The sequence below is a fragment of the Mycteria americana genome, chromosome 9 (assembly GCF_035582795.1).
Source record: "Mycteria americana isolate JAX WOST 10 ecotype Jacksonville Zoo and Gardens chromosome 9, USCA_MyAme_1.0, whole genome shotgun sequence".
Lineage (NCBI taxonomy): Eukaryota > Metazoa > Chordata > Aves > Ciconiiformes > Ciconiidae > Mycteria > Mycteria americana.
The window spans coordinates 1709090-1725520 of record NC_134373.1 but is presented as its reverse complement, the minus strand read 5'-3'; the positions used below and the strand labels follow the sequence as shown (position 1 = coordinate 1725520).

The following is a 16431-nucleotide window of genomic DNA, read 5'->3' as shown; positions in this document are numbered from 1 at the left end:
ATTCTTTTCCAGGAAGGATCTATAGTTTGGCATACTGTTTTAAGATGCTGCAACTTGGACGTCAAGAGTCCAGCTTTTCACAGGGCATCGAGCTCTTTCAAATAGCTGTCTGAAATCAGTAGTGACTTTTGAAGCCTTGACCACTTGACTGCCTCTTTTGGCTTTATCGGCTATCGTAATTTGGCAGTGAGTAATGATATTATGATAGGTTATGAGCAAAGTGTACAGCAGAAAAAAAAATGTCCCTGAGAGACTAAAACCATGGTAGACAGTAGACTGTTTTAAAAACCTGGTCTTATCTAGAACCTCTCTGACTTTATAATCGCTTCTACAATCTGCAGCAAAAGTGACACAGTGTTAACTTTTAGGATTGGAATTTTGGGAGGGTAAAATCAACAATTCTCTCCTCTTAAACAGAGATACTCCCATATGCTTTGTGTCCAGTGGTAATGGGTTCCGCTGGCATACAGACCAGCCTTTTCATTTCTTCCCCAGCAAACTGAGAAAGTTGGGAAGGCAGCTCAGACCCTTGTTGGGAGTATCTTCCTATCTGAAGTTTGGGACTGTCTGGGATCCAGGCCTGCTTGGCTGGAAGAGAATTCCTTTCATGTATTGCAAGGGCTGAGGTTAATGAAGAAAACTAATCCTCCTTAAAATAGGAAAACACCTTCAGTTTCCTGCTCGTAATCAGTTATGAACAGTTAAAGCTTTATGCAGCTTGCTGAATCACATACCATTTATTATAAATGTGCAGCTTGTAGCGTCTGTGTACTGATCGTTGAAACGCTGTTGGCTATTTCTAATGAATATGTCTGATGTGGAAATTTGCCTGCTTGAACAAGCTCTGTCTTTATATAACTGTTCGGAGAAAAGAAGGGGGAAAAGTTGATATTGCTCTGTTTATGCAGGAGCTCTAAAGCTCATTCCTGGAGTGCATGTTGAGCTGGCACTTGTGAGAACAAGAGATACAGCTGTTCCTGTTCCTGGCTTTATAACTAGGTGGTGCTGTTGAATCATCAGTCTCGAGACTAAGTTTTGGTAGTAGTTCATTTAATAATGTCTTCTGCCAGTACATAATTGTGCTGTAGGCTGTACTGTTCGGGTTTGTGTCCTGTCAACTTAAGCACTGGACATAGAAAGGGACAATGGGGGAGGCTTTACAAAACCGCATGGATTTCGTGCTCGGGAAGCTTCCTCTGGTGTTTGTGCTAAATTTTCTGGTTTTTTTTTCTGAATAAGAGTAACTAACTAACTAAAACCATTCCCTTTTAACCCCTTAGATTTTTTTAAATGCACGTGGACAATTACGTCCTTCTACAATAACCATTTAGTCCTGTTGCCCGTTTTCAGTCTCTAAAACATTCATTCAGTCCTTGTCTGTCTTTTGTTGCATCTTTTGAAGCACTGATCTGTGTTAGCAGCGCTGATAATAGACAACTAATTCTGGAAAAAAACGTGCTGACTTCCTAGTCCATCATGTGAAAACTTGTATACAACGCTAAGCTCCTGGAATATCATCTGATCTCATATCCAAGCAGCTGGCTGCCACTGCAGTAGGTTTCTTTGCTGCTACTGCTTTTCAAATTATGTTGTTGAAGTCGTTGCGATCCAGAGAGGAGAAGCGTAGTTTTCCTGACAGCAGAGGAAAAAATAAATGGAAAAGATGATTAAAAATGCTTGGAGTTAGTGACTGGGACTTGACAGATGTAGTTCAGAAAACATGAGCTGGAGACATTACTGAATCCTGGGAATTTATTTTAGAGGATAGAGACACTGTGACGCAGGAGACAGTAAAAGTAGAAAATACATTTCCAACGTGGCGTCGCCTCTGGGAATATTTCAGGGACCAGATATGCAGAGGGTAGCAGGTGGGGGTCTGGCATCCTTGTGTGGCCCTAGCATCATGAGCACGCCTCATCTCTGAGGGATGTTCCTAACATCACGATGGAAGGCAGTGGCAAGATTTATTCTTGCGAGACTGCAGGCCAGCAATTTTGGGAGGAATAGTTCCTGGTCTGTGGAATCTCTTTGGAGAGAGGCAGCAAAAGTAATTAAAAAGAAGGAAGAGTTTCAAGTGGTGTATTCCTGCCAAGTGGTCTAGGCAGGCAAGTGGAACCACGTCCTGTTATGTTGATGGGACTGCGAGAATGGGTCAATGAACTCTGGCCAGTGTGCTGTGCTCAAATGGCCGTAGGTTTTGTGCCAGGTCTAGCTCTGCCGTCTGCTGGGAAGCAGTATCAGTCTGGGATTTGACCATTTCTCCCCAGACTGTCAGCTCTCTTATTTAATTTGTTTTCCGTCAAACTCTCCAGAAGAAATATCTTCTACATCAGTATGCAACTGTATTCCAAAACGTATTATGCATTGGAGGGTAAAATGTAATTGTACTTCTGTATTTTGGAGTAAGGTAACCAAAAGTCCAGTGAAAATTTGAAAGAATACTTGCTTTGGGAAATTACGTTTGATGAAATGAAGGTTGTCCTTGTGTCTGTCAGCAAGAATGTTCATCTTCCCTCGTTTTGTCAAACTATTCAATACATACAAAAGAAATGAAATATTTTCCTAGTTCTGTTCATTAGTCTTTAAAGTCTTGTTCTTCTGCCAGTTGGGAAAATGAAGGGAGAAAAAAATATATTTGTAGTCTGAGTGCTGGAACTTTTGGCTAATACTTTATTAAGTCCAATATTCAGCAAAACCATGATCGATGGATCTACCTGATTTATTGTGGATTGATCAACTAGAAATTAGGTGAAGTTGGTGAATTAATACTTAACCCAAATGTAACACTGGTGAACTCTTGGGGATGTTTCACACCTTCACTTCTAACTCCTGATGGCCGAGGAGCATTTATTTGTGTTAAAAGCATTCCTCTGAAACCTTTTATGTGCTGCGTTTCCCAAACATGCATTTGCTTTTTAAGAAGTTTTAATAAAGAAAAAGAAGAGAAAAGGAAAGTAGGCTGGGACTTTCATCATCGAGGTTTTGCATGTGCAGAAACTTAAAATAATATACACAATTTTCAGGTCAAACAAAGAGGTCATTCTGGAAATACACAAGATTTTTGCTGCCTTGATTAGCTGTGTTCAGCCTAACAAATTCCTGAAAAGACTTCCTAAATGTATTTGTTTAGAATCTAACCCTCTCATGTTAAACAGAGAAAGAAGCAGATGTTACATTTTGTATTTCACTTCATTTATTTGATGTGTGGAAAATGTAGGCAGGTTATTAAATAGTTTAAGCAAGTGGGATCACAGAATTCCCATCTTTGCACTACCAAATACAGTTCACAGGCTTCAGAAAAGCAGCAGCTTTGAGGTTTCTGCAAGGAACAAGTGATATTAAATAGCTTAGCACCTGGATAATATTAACTTTAATTACAAATGTGATAAATTAAGTATGTACTTCTAAGCTTAGAACAAATACAATCATTGCTGATTCTGTTTGTTTAAAGTTCTTCAGGTCATTGATTTTTACATTAATGCATCAGCTGCACAACATTGGGTGTCCCCTCCAGTCAGTGCCATTAGTAACGTGTCGTGTTAGCCAGATGTATTCGTATGTCCCACCATTTAAGTGTTTTGAAGAGGCTCACCATTCAAGACCACAGCTTCTCAGCATCCTGCCAGCTTAATATGTCATAAGAAATGCTGACAGTAAAATTAAATAGAATTACCTGCAGAAGGGCTTTCATCTTTGTGTGACAGCTCTCTTCATGATGATCTGACGTTAACGCAGTGATCTGAATAAAGCTGCAGTGAGAAATTTTTGGTGCAAGCATGCAATTCCTCAAAAATAAGAACTGTACCCAGCAGTCTGGTTATAGACAGGCACCATAGCAGCTTAAATTGAATGAGTGAACGCATGAGTGTCCTTGGTACACTACTACCAACTCTCAGAAAAAAAAGCTGTGGTCCCCAAGTAATTGTGTTACAAGCTGTGAATGCAGGAAGAGGGTTTTTGTCACTCTTGTGATATTCCTGGTACCACGGCTCCTTTGCTGTGGCCTTTGCACACAAAAACACAGAATGTTCTTTCCTGTGGGTACAGTATAAATACAACGTGAGACAGCAGATGGATGTGTTAAACAGAAAGGATATATAAAAGTGCAGTGAGGCGGCCGTGATTTCCATCCCTAGGAGAGGATGCAGTGCATCAGCTGTGTAGCAGCAGCGTGTTGTAGGACACAGTACAGGTGACTTTCCCATATTTCAAGAAGCTTATCAGTGGATTTGGCTGGGGCATAGACTGGTGTGAAAGCAGTTGTTTAACACAAGGAACAGGTTTATTGCAAATTCTTCTTGAACAGGAAAGAGGCTGCTTTTTCAAGAGAAGGAGGTCATGGACCCAGAGTTTCAGCAGTGTGAGCAGAAGAGGAAAACTGGGCAGGACTGGCACCCCATAGGCCATTATGGCTGAATTAATACTACCTGCTATGGTTAATTACCACTAGAGTTGTCTCTTGGCATGTGTGTGGTCAGACTCATTGGATTCTGCTTAGCGTGCCGAATACTGCACCAAATACGCGAGGCTTTGTGAACCGACTTCTCCCCAACACGGACTGAATGTGAAGTAAGGCAGACTGGCTGTAAGGGCTGAGGTGGGGTGTTCATGTATGTCTGAAAAGTCCAGCTCTTTTTAGAGGTATCAAATGTGAACTGGGGGGAAAAAACCCACCACCACCCCCCAAAAAAACAAAAAAGAAAAAAGAAAAAAAACCCCAAACCTTTAAAGAGCTATCCTTTTATTTTCTTTTGGTGCCTTCCAACTGAGAAGCAGGTCAGACTAACTCTGGTAAATCTAACGGTAAGGAACATTGTGTCTCCGATTCCTTGGCCTGTTACTGAACTTGGTACCTGGCATAAGCAGAAAAAGCATCCTGTTCATTTGAAATGATTTAACATTTACTGTTTTCCCTGTGTTTCTGTGAAAGAGTTTCTTATGGTGATCCCTAGTGGATAGTTACAATCTACTTAAAATGCAGACTCTGTAAAAACCAGGAAAAGAAAACACCCTTTATGATCAAAAAATATTTTGTACAATAAAAAAACCCACCTTGTTGTTTTTGCATTGAACATATCAAAATTACTTGTCTAAAATGAAGTTTCTGTCCTGTCCTATAGAAAGAGGTAGGGGGGAAATGGAATAGCTCAATAAAACTATGATTACTTGGGTCTGTTTTCATAATGGGGCATAATACAATAGTTAAAAGGGGCTGTAGAAACTATTAAGTGCTTGATGGATGTTTGTTCTAATTTGATTCATATTTAAAAACTGTTAATTTAAAAAATGGAAACAAAGGAGAAGCTATGTAAAAGTAAGAAAATACTGTTTCTAGAAATAAACTTTTCAAACAGGGGTGGTGGGGGGGGAAATCTTATCACCTCTTCAGCTTAGTAGATGTCAGGCACTTCAAATGCCCTCGCCAGCCCAGCTATCGGAAATGGATGTCTTGTGAACGATCCGTTTTATGGAGCTGTGCGCACTGCAATATTTATACTAATTGCTTTAGCGAGGGTAAATTAAACACAAGTAAATTCTGGTGGTTTCTGGAGCCCTGTTGATAATTTCCCCTTTATTGATGAAAAAGAAAATTCCTGCTTTTTAATTTCTCAGGTCCCTGCATCCGAGTCCACGTTGTGTTCTGTTCGCATTGAGGTAATGGGAAAGGCAGACTTTTTCCCAGGAATCCAAAATAAACATTTATCTTGGTGCCTTATGAAAAACACGAAGGAAAGGAAGCGTGTTGGGCCTACAGAAGTCATATAGGCTTTTATATGGGGATAATTTATTGATTCTTGAGCTTTTGTGAAAAGAGAGTTCATTGAGGTGTATGGCCTAATTAAATAGACTGGAACAATTCTGATTCTGGCATTTTTCTTAAAACTGAATATATCCTGTTACATGTTTGTGCAAAATGAGCAAAGGTGGCATTCAGGACTCTTACCACCCATGTTGCCTGTTGTAATAAACCATCTGCCATAATTCGTAGCGATTTAGAAGAGTGTCCCACGTAGATGTTAACCCGTAACTGTAACTATGAAACTGAGAACAGACAGTATGGCTTCCCCCCCTCCCTTAATTACTTATAATCAGCGATAGCTGGCAAAGCTTGAGTGCGTCATGGTGAGAATTCTCTGTCCTGAGCTCAGCTTTCTATAGACCGCAGGAAATGTAACGTGGCATCTTGGTAGTACAAGTGTTAGTGAAATGAAAGGAAGGAACGATGGTTATTTTTTAACTCTTGGCAGGAGGGACAACAATGTGCCAGCTGAGCTACTGCACCTTCAGGTGTCGGGAAGTTTTGCTTGGGAGCTTGAAATTTAAGTGCTTCTCTTTTAAAGAGAGATATACTAAAATACTCTTGCATGTTCCCGCACCACTTAGATATAGCGTATGTGTTTCCAAGACACGGGGTTTTTTAACAAGCCTGTTGTTGTACCTGTTTAAGTCTGAATAGTATTTAATAGATTTTTAGTGGTAGTACGTTTCAGTACTTGAAATGACTTTGGATGGGATAACATCTTGTCCTTTTTACGTCAGTTTTGAAGAATTGAACTACACAAAGAGTATGCTGGCGTTACAGGGACACTAAAATTATATTTGAATATTTACTAATACACTTTAAGGCCATCTTCCTGATTCATAGAAAATATTCCATGGTGTTTGATTTCCACTTGAGCTTTTCAAGCAGCTGTGTATTTTAGCATGGAATATTTCCAATTGTTAGCTGGATCTGTGTTTTAAAGTATACATTTCTGGTTTGCTTGTTTACTGAATTGTGGGATTTTCACTTCTTCTTTATTTTTTATTTTCATAACCATACTTGCTGGTGCTGAGATGTGTGGCTGCTTGGACTGTCTAGGTATCAGGGAGGTCACGCCAGCATTACAGGAATGTAAAACATTGAACCCTGCATTTGGAAAATAAAAATGAAGCATTCTTCAGGTTGTCACACACCCAACTATGTCCTCAGATAATGGACTGGCTGAGTCCTCTCGCTCCTGAGATAGTTGTATTTGAAACAAATTCCTTATCTCTTGGTTGTGGCTTCTTATAATGGATGGCGGGGAGGAAAGTGGTAGGGGTTTGGTACACTTGGGAGGAGAGGAAAAAAAAGGCAACGGGACTTCTTCCTGGGAAGCTGTTGGATCTGATACAACTCTGTTCTGCTGCTGAACTGAAGGTGATTGTCTTTATAGGTAACTTCCCAACTACATGTGGAATGTATGGTGCAACAGATTAAGACTTCCCTATGGTTTTGGTGGAGCACAACATGTAGCAGGGACTGGGAAAACAGAGTTAGAATAGAGAGCGAAGGGTTTTGAAACACTGTGGGAGTGCAGATCTGTTTATACGTCTTTACTAGCTGCAGCAAGACGGTGGAGCAAAAGAATATTTCCAGGAGAGAAACTCTTGTCAGCTGGAGATGTGTGCTGAGCCCTAGTAAATGGCTGGTGTGCAGGACCCTGGCCTGTGGTCTGGGCCCTCAGGGGCTCTTGGGCAAAAGCTCCCTTCTGTGGGGAGCTGCAAGATCAACAGGGAGAGAAGCTGGATGACGCTGATGGGAACGCCATTGGCCATTGTGCTCAGCGGTTGGCCAAGGAGGAGACCCAGAGGAGAAGATCTGCTCAACCCTAAGCAGCTCTGCTCAGAACGGGGCTGCTCACCAGCTCTTGGGGGATGAAACGGGTCAAGAAGCAGCGCTTTCATCTTTGCGTCGCAAAGGATAGCAAACACATGGATGGCTCCAGAAAGTATCTAAATAACGTGTTTTATGTAATGTAGTATAATGAAACACCTGCTTCTGTGAGAGAGGTATGGGTTGAGCGAGAAGGAATTAAGATGAGTGTTATTTTTAACAGTTTAGCCAGCAGTCATGAATTGACTTAGGGAGTGAAGGTCACAAGTTCAGCAGCATTTGTCACTTCAGCCCAGTTCCTAATTAAACAACTTTAACATTATAAAATCGCAGTAAACTCAGAAGTCCCACAGTTTTCATGCACCGCGTGTGTGGTAAAACACAAGCATCGGACCTAAGTAAATCTCAGCCTTCAAATCTTTAGAAGTATTTTTCTAAAAAATATATATATATATATATATCTGAGTTCATCAGTAAGCCAAGGGCTGCTGAAATGTGTTTGGCAGTAGTCCCTGCTGCCTCCAAACGCAGCTGAACAAACAGCCCACAGCTCGCACAGGAAGACAGGCCAATTGGGTAGGAGGGCAGGAGGGGACAGCGCGGTAGATTTGGTGTCCCAGCACGAGAGAGAAGCACACTGCCACCTCTGTGTTTATATAGCCGCTAGGAACCCTGCTTAGGAATTGGTTGATCCTGCGGTTGGGGTGGTAGAGAAAGACCTTTCTAGTTTTCCGGCATACATTGACTGAGCGAAATGACTTTAAATAAACTTTACTTAAAGCTTTGTGTGTCTTAAAGAAAAACTCGGTTTGGGAATTTGACCTGTAGGGCTCTTGGAAAGAAAGAAAAATTAGGTTGTTTTTCTTGATGGGGGAGAAAAAACCCAGCGGACTTTTCTTTAATGGTGATTGTTATTTTCAGGGAAGGCTTTCCTGGAATGAGATTATTACAGTGTGTTAGTAATGTGGCATCGCTTTGCTCTTTTTATGGCATCCTTTTGCGCTTCGTGACTTTGCCGCTTTAGCAAACACTTTCTCTGTATTTAACTTGCAGTAAGCTAGGAGGCTTCAGGAGATTGACCACAGAGACTCTGCTGGCTGCACATGAGGGAAGCGTGCACAAGACCAAATTATTTTTGAGTAGTGGAGTTTATTGAGGCCACATCTGCAGCCTGCATGATTTTACAACCACTGTTAACAGAAGTACAAGGCATGGAATAACCACCGTCTATTTTAGCTGTGCAGCGTGAAGTGCTATTATTAGGACCAGCATTAGGAGCTGGAAATCCAGACAGGGACAGTGGAGGGAGAGAAGCATCTTGGAGGGACTGATTTAGAGAAGCAGAAGGAGGCTGTGCCCTTCAGCGTCTGCTGCAGCTCCCAAGTAGCAGCAAAACAGTGGCAAGCAGGTCCGATGAACGTTTATGGTGCGGTAGCCTATAACGTGATGAGCGGGGCTGCTTCTGCTTCTCCAAATTACTGCCTTTCAGATTTCATTATCACCTTCCTCCAGAGTTTAACATGACCTTTTTTTCAGTGTCGTTATGCGCCGTGCCTTGCAGCAGCCTTGAGTAAATGCCAATCCACCAAGTCCTGGTGCAGGGCTTGGGAGCGATGCCGTGACGGTCCAGGCTTGCCCCATAGAGTGCGCAGGGGGAGGATAGATGGATGTGTGATTTACACAGCGAACGCGTCGGCAGCCAGTGGCAGCAACAGATTGATAACAAAAGTGGTGTTGTACATGTCTGTTGAGAGCTTCTGTTTAATGATGCCACGTTAAGCCACAGAAATTTCCCTTTCAATATATAGGAATGGGTTGAAGTAAACCATGACTGAATGCGAAGGAGTTTCCCCCCCCCTACACCCACTGCTTTGGGAAAGATCGTGTTGAGAATGAGAACATCAGTGAGATCATTTATGGGATCAAATACTAATTTTACTTTTGTGCACTTGTGATCTGAGAAGCGATTTAATATTGCTGACGCTATTGCAGAGTTTTGTAGCGTCCTCTGTAGCAGTGGTGACTTCGATATGGCATGCTTTCTGCTCATCTATTTCTAGACTATTGCTTCGTTTCTTCTCTTTCATTGCAGGCTGTCATAAACATTTCTCCAGATACTTCACAGTTAGCAGTCTCTAAAACATTCTTCATTCAATACCTCGTGTGCAACAAACATTTTTCCTAGTTTTCATGCTTTCCTTCTTCATCCTTTCTATTAGGAGAAGCCCTTTGTATCGGAAGCAGCTAGGAAGAAAGAGAGAGACTTGGTAGCCAAAGAAATTGAGAAGTTTCAGGTCTCTATTCAGACTCTGTGCCGGAGTGCCCTTACACTTGGCAGGATCATGGATTACATTCAAGAAGACATGGATGCCATGAAGAACGAGTTGCAGATGTGGCGGCACGAGAACAGACAGCATGCAGAAGCTCTACAGAAAGAGCAAAGGTGAGTGTGGTCAGGGAAAGTTTGATTTATCTCTCGAGACACATTTCTGCTTTTAGGAGAGGGGAGAGTTTTGCTCACTTTTCAAAGCAAATTTGTCATCAGTCATTTTTGTGGTTTTGGGAATTTTTTTTGCAGTCTAAATTGTTTTTTGAAGTGTTAAAGTCTTAAGGTCTTTTCAGCTCAGTTTCACATGATGTACGTGACAGCAGAGATGCAAATGTTCATGTGAGGTGAGAGGGCTTGATGTTTCGTTTTCTTCTTCTTCTCACAAGTATATAAGGAGCAATGGGGGAAGAGTAAACAAAGTAGATTTTGAATTGGGACTAGGAGCGGATTCCTAAATCACAGCCTGCTCTCTTTGTGCCATTGAATCCAGCGTGTTCTGCAGTGGTGTTAATAACAGTTGTTGCCATCTGTGCGAGGTTAAAAAACAACATTGGAAAGCCAGCAGAGTGAAGGTGGTGTGCATAATAGAAACAAGGAGGTCAAGCCTAGAAACAGTTTCTTTGGCCTTACTTGTCTCACCAATGTGTCTTTATGCTCCTTGAAAACAGAACTTCCCTTCCAGTTGTGTGTCCTCTGATCTTAAACGTGAACTAGATATCGATCTTCTTGGCTTCACAATCAGCCTAGATAGATTTGCTGCTCCCTGAATCCACATGCTTCATTCGTGCAGAAGCAAGTATGCGTGGTATTCTTAGCTAAGTCCTATCTAGGTAGGCAGCACTCGGTTACATGTCGGAAATTTACAGCTGCTGGCTTAGTCCACTGGCTGAAGTGGGAATTAGGGCTTTGGTTCACATATAAAGTGTAATGATGTTAATTCCTTGCACTTACATAGCACCTTCTATCCCAAAACCTTGACAGGCTTTAAAACGCTGGTTGGCCTCAGAATGCACCACCCCTGCAAAGAGAAAGGAAATGGTGTTTGGCTTTATTTTACGGTTGGAGAAACTGAGGCATTGACTCACTCGCCTTTGCACCACACCTAGCAACAGGGAGCACGTCTCAGGCCTTTCTCCAGGCGTGTGCTTACTCAGTGGATCCACTTTGGCCTTGCGAAGCAAGTCATTTATACTTCGGCTGCTTTCCCAGCACAGTGACTGTACATGCTTCACTGGACTCGTATGTCCCCTGAGTTCCAAGGCAGAGTCTACTGAGGACAAGACAGTTTCCTTGATACTGGTGCAGAAGGAGAGAGGGAGCGGGAAGGCAGAACTGCCCAGCTGATTTTGTTTGCGGATTTATGTCAAACCAAGCTTCACAACGGCCAGCTGTTTCGTGCAGAACTGCGGGCGGGCTAGCATCCCCTCAGCAGAGCCACTCGGTTCCCTTTCACGAGCTAAGGACTGCCACGGCATATCCCAGCGCTTCACAAAGCTTCGAATGAGATCCTAATCAGATCAGTGTAGTGCTAAGGCATGTCCAATCCTTCAGTAAAGAATTACAGAGTATCAGGCATGAAGAAGACAATGCTTCCCATATGTACTGGAATTTGGATGCACGTCTTCGCTTGCTTTGCTTCTGTGAAAGACAATTGAAGGATCCCATTGGGGAAATGTTAGTGCAATTTCTAGCAAGGCTTTTGGTGATTTATGCTAATGTGGTAGAAAGGAGGGGAAAACTAAATGATTTTGCCATGCGGACTTTAGCTAATGAGTCCACAAAGTGACTGGGTAATTCAGAATGACAGCAGGCTAGTTCAGTCTGTCATTTCCCTGGCTGTTCAGTGTTCCTGAAGATCAGCAAAGCATTACAGACGGGGGCACATTTGTTTTAAAGCCAAACAGCTCCATTCACTTAAGATGCGTCAGTGTACTTGTGGTTTATTAGCATAGGATTTATTACATTTCCTATTAGTGTGGGATTGCCTGGCCTTGTCAGCAGCTAGTGATGGGTCAGTTTTCGTATACCTTGCCTCTTCTCAGACGTCTACCTGCTGTAGCTTGGTGCTCCCGGCAGCTGCTGGTGTCTTGCTGCTGGCTTGCTGGTTTATTGTAGGAAATAGCTGGTAGCAGGCCAGCAACCTCCACAGCAGTTGGATTTGTCCCTCTCTGCCACGTGCTTCTCTCCTTTAAGTTCTTGTGGTGAGGCCCACAGGGATGGCTGTTACCATGTGTATCATGGCAGGACCCAGGGGCCCCTGGAAAAGGCAGGTGTCCTTAAAATCATAGAATGGTTTGGGTCGGAAGGGACCTTTAAAGACCACCTAGTCGAACGCCCCTGCCATGGGCAGGGACATCTTGCACTAGATCAGGTTGCTCAGAGCCCCGTCCAACCTGACTTTGAACACTTCCAAAGATGGGGCATCCACAGCTTCTCTGGTCCTTGTTGTGTTACATCCCAGAGAGATATCCCAGAGGTGTTGCTTCAGCCCTGGGCCAGGTGGTTGCAGCTTTGTCTGGGTAAAATGAAAGAAGCGCTTGATGTATACATAGTGTGGGGTGAAATAACTGCAAAGCCATTTTTAGCAGAATTTTAGCAGAAAGCAGGATTTTAGCAGAAAAACTAGATTAGCCAAGAAGTGACCGTTTACTGGTGAACCTTGCGTGATCTCTCTTGAACAATATTCTGCTCTGTCCATGTTGTTAGCTTTGCCTTTGTGCTGCTTCTTCTAAACTTTCTGTCAGGAAGGGTGAGCGCCACTTAAATTCTTTGCGAACTTTCAGGTATTGAATGTACTTTCTTGGAGGCTTAAGTAACCCGAAGCAGCATAATGTTTCCAATAACATTACGCTCTTTGTGTCTCTTTCAGCATCACAGACAGTGCAGTAGAACCATTAAAAGCTGATCTGGCTGAACTGGAACAGTTGATTAAAGACCAGCAAGACAAGATCTGTGCTGTAAAAGCTAATATTTTAAAGAACGAAGAAAAAATCCGGAGGATGGTTCTTAGCATAAACCTGTCTTCGAGAAGGTGAAGAAGAGGGGAGGGGGAAAAAAAAGCCTTGGGACTGACTGACATTCCTACCAAATAAAAACAAAATAGCAGAGAAAACTAAGATATGCCTTGTTTAGATATAAAATGTTTAGGGACCAGAAGTCTAAAAATTATATAAAATGCTATTATTGCATTAATCTTTAGATGTTGCTATTACCCAGGATAAAATTATATTCATTTGAATGCTCAAGTTGCAGAGCTATTAAAATAACTTGTTTGTTTAGATGTGAACTGCTGTTACTCACTTACCAGGTCTTCACAGCCATCTTCCCACCCCTGGCCTGTTGAGCACAGTTTCTGAGCCACTGTTTCTCTCTCCATCTCCTTCTTCTCCTTATTTCCACTGAGGTTACTTTTGAACACGCTGTCACGAAAAATGGGTATTAGGTACTTCTTTTACCCCCTTAAATAAATGTTCCAAACTCCTGCAGGTCAGAAGGTTCCTGAATCCTGTTTGTTATTAACAGGGAAAATTATCTACCAAACAATGCCACGAGATCATGAAGTAAAGCCTTGTGTAACTTGCAGTTCTTTGCACCATTACAGAGGTGATGTCATGTTTTCAGAGCTATCAGGAATCTTATTAGGAACAACTGAAAATGCAATACGAACATCACCGTGTAAGGGAGCAGAAGTATTTTATCTGCACAGGTGTTAATTCCATTTTTATTGCATATGTTCATTTGGAAAGGATTAATTTAAGTACCTGTTTCCTCCCAAATGCACGTTCCTGTAACTTTTTGTACGTGAATAATTCCACTGATTTTTTTTAGTTAACTGCAGATGTCTGTACTGTTTTCCTAATGACCTCTTGAGCGTACTGCACGTTAGAGTCCAGCTTTACTTATGCCTAAATCTGCAAAGTGTATTAGCGTAGACACAACTATATGACACCGCACTGAGCACAGAAGGCTTTAGTCCCCTGCAAGGCTGTTCTCAAGATTTTTATAACGTGCGAGCACATCTTCTCCTCCCCTGTCGTTTGGATTGTGTATGAAGTGCTAGTGTCCTCTTTTTTTTTCCTTCTTTGATCGGCATATCTGTGGGTTGGGTTTTTTTTTTTTCTTCTTGGTTTCTTTTTCTGGTATCTGGACCTCGAAAAACCTACCAAATGGATCATCACCAAATAGTGTGAGTATTTAGTATGTTAAATACAGACATTTTAAAGGGCAGGATGCTTTGCTGCATGGGGTTTTGGTGGGGGTGGAGAGGAAGTAGGGGACTTGTGAAGGAATAGGAGAAACTTTCTGATCTGTACTTAACAGCACATGACACTATGCTCTTTGCATTTGAATTGTCACTTCAATTTTTTTATTTCAATATCTGAACTTAAATGGTGAAGCAGTATTGTGGGTAGGGTCCGGAGAGGCAGGACTCTTGCAGTGACCCAGCCCTGCGTTGCCACCCTCTGCTACCGTGCATTGCTTCTCACCCAGGGTTGGAGCCCGTCCACTGTGTCCTGGGTCTCATCACATGAAGGAAAAGGGGTTCAGGAATCCCCACCAGAATCCCCAGAGCCCAGAACTGATGGTGAAAGCCTGCGTGGTCAATATATAACTTTGGAGTGGTTTGATTGCTCTCTCCCTTCTCCCTTTAAATACTTGCATCAAAAAATACGGGGTTTGGTCGGATTGCTCAGACCCCTGCTTAGACGGAGTTTGACCCCGTGAGCCCCTGGTCCCTCAGTGCTTCTGTTGCCACTGCTAGAAGCCACCCTTTAAAAGCACAGAGAGATTTGTTACCAGTCCCCCAGCCTTTGTCACCCCCTTGGTGCCTCTCCCACGCCCCTTCTGTATCCACAGACAAGACCGGCGCGGTGCTGCTGGAGCACGGGGCTGGCAGGAAAGCCGTAAGAGGAGACCAGTAGCAGGGTGTTCCAGGTGTTCTCCAGGGACATGAAGTGATTTCAGCTCTGCCCTGGCTTAAACAGGATTTAAATCATGACTTTTTCTTTCCCTTGGCTACTCCATTTCACAAAGTTCCCTTCACCAGACCCTTTCTCCTTGTCTTCTCCCTGCTGACGGGCGCTGCGTGCTCTGCGTGGTGATGACCCACGCATTCGTCTGTCCTTGCGTTAGAAGTGACTGCCCCTGAGTCGGGGTGGAAAGCCTGGGGCTCATATAAACCTGGGGCTTGGAGGCACTGATTTGGTTCCTGGGAGACCTTGGGGATGGCTTCTTGCATCTTTATGCACCCATTTTCTTACTCTTTCTGCATCAAATATCACTTTAAACAAGAATTGGTTAGTGTAAGGTTTAATAATTTTAATAACTTGTTAGGGTTTCCCGCAGTCTTAGCTGGTTCTCTGACTAGGTTTGCTTTGTTTTCCAGTATGATGGAACTCCTTTTGGAGCTGAGGCTTGGCTTAATTCTAAAGGCAGGTTGAGGATGCAGCACTGAAAAAGCAAATAAACAGCTGTGCCTCACGAAGGGGAAAGGAGCCTCTCTGAAAATGGATAGAGAAGAACGTCTGTGTGCGCACGTCTGCCTGCGTCTCTCTTGCACACGACGCCTTGCCCCTGCCTTGGGCTTGCGTTTCAGCTTGTGGGTGGTTCATTAGCAAGGGAAACTTTGCTAGCGCGGTGGTTTGGGGTTTAAAACCCTTACATTGTCAGGCCCCTTTGGCGCTAATGGAGCCTGACAGTTCTGGGAAGCAGGACTTGTATTTCACGACGTGCCTGACATTCCTCTCTTGTGCAGGTCGGGAGGTGGCTGCCAGCCCCTCTGGGTTAGGGATGGAGAATATTTCTCAGCTGAAAAGGCAGAGCTGCTGGCAGGATCCTGAAACGCAATGGCTAGCCAGCGAGGGACACCGGTGGGGTGACAGGACTTCCCCAGACCAGGAGGACTCAGGTCCAGGGGCAGAAGAGGCCGGAAGGGGGCGGTGGGGTGAGCTCACAGGTCTCCATCTGAGGACATCAGTGAGTGCTCTGGCTGTTGGAGACAGTTCCCTAGGGTGGGAATGGGAGAGGCTTAGTTCTGTGTTCAGTGGTGCAGGGGAAAGGAAGCCTGAAGGCTGAGGGTTGAGGACTTGGATGGAGTTCAGGTACCAGAGGATCCAACTGGGGTTGTGAGGGACCCCCCGCTCACCTGGGACCTTGCCCCTCAATTCCAGAGACACCAGTGCCAGGCATCCTGAGTCCAAATGCGCTGGCTGTGTAGGCTGCTTCTAGATTCAGCCCATTTCTTGAGTATTCTTCAATTCACCTCCTTGTCAAGGTGAGCTCAAAAACAAGGCTCCCTAGAAAAGCCCATTTCTCTGCCTTGTCTGCAAGAGCAGCCTTGGGCAAGAAAGCTCAGGTAAGGCTGTTTACTTTGCCAGCGTCTGAAGTTGTGAGATTTCTCTCACCCGTCTATGAGTTTGAGTCCTTCAGTCTCAGACCCTGCACCTTAGTTACAAGATCAGGT

At 43.4% G+C, this 16431-nt stretch overlaps 1 protein-coding gene across 2 annotated transcripts in view; it reads left to right on the top strand.

Moving 5' to 3' along the window:
* The window catches only part of TRAF3IP1 (TRAF3 interacting protein 1), a 45140-nt gene extending 31678 nt beyond the window's left edge, over positions 1 to 13462 (top strand). The window contains exons 14-15 of one of the 2 annotated variants that reach the window (XM_075511748.1): positions 9859 to 10082; positions 12838 to 13462. In XM_075511748.1, the coding sequence (XP_075367863.1) occupies positions 9859 to 10082; positions 12838 to 13003 (390 nt within the window). In that variant the 3' untranslated portion in view covers positions 13004 to 13462. The remainder of the gene's footprint in view (positions 1 to 9858; positions 10083 to 12837) is intronic. The other variant, XM_075511749.1, reaches the window with a different exon arrangement.
* The last annotated feature ends 2969 nt before the right edge of the window (positions 13463 to 16431 follow it).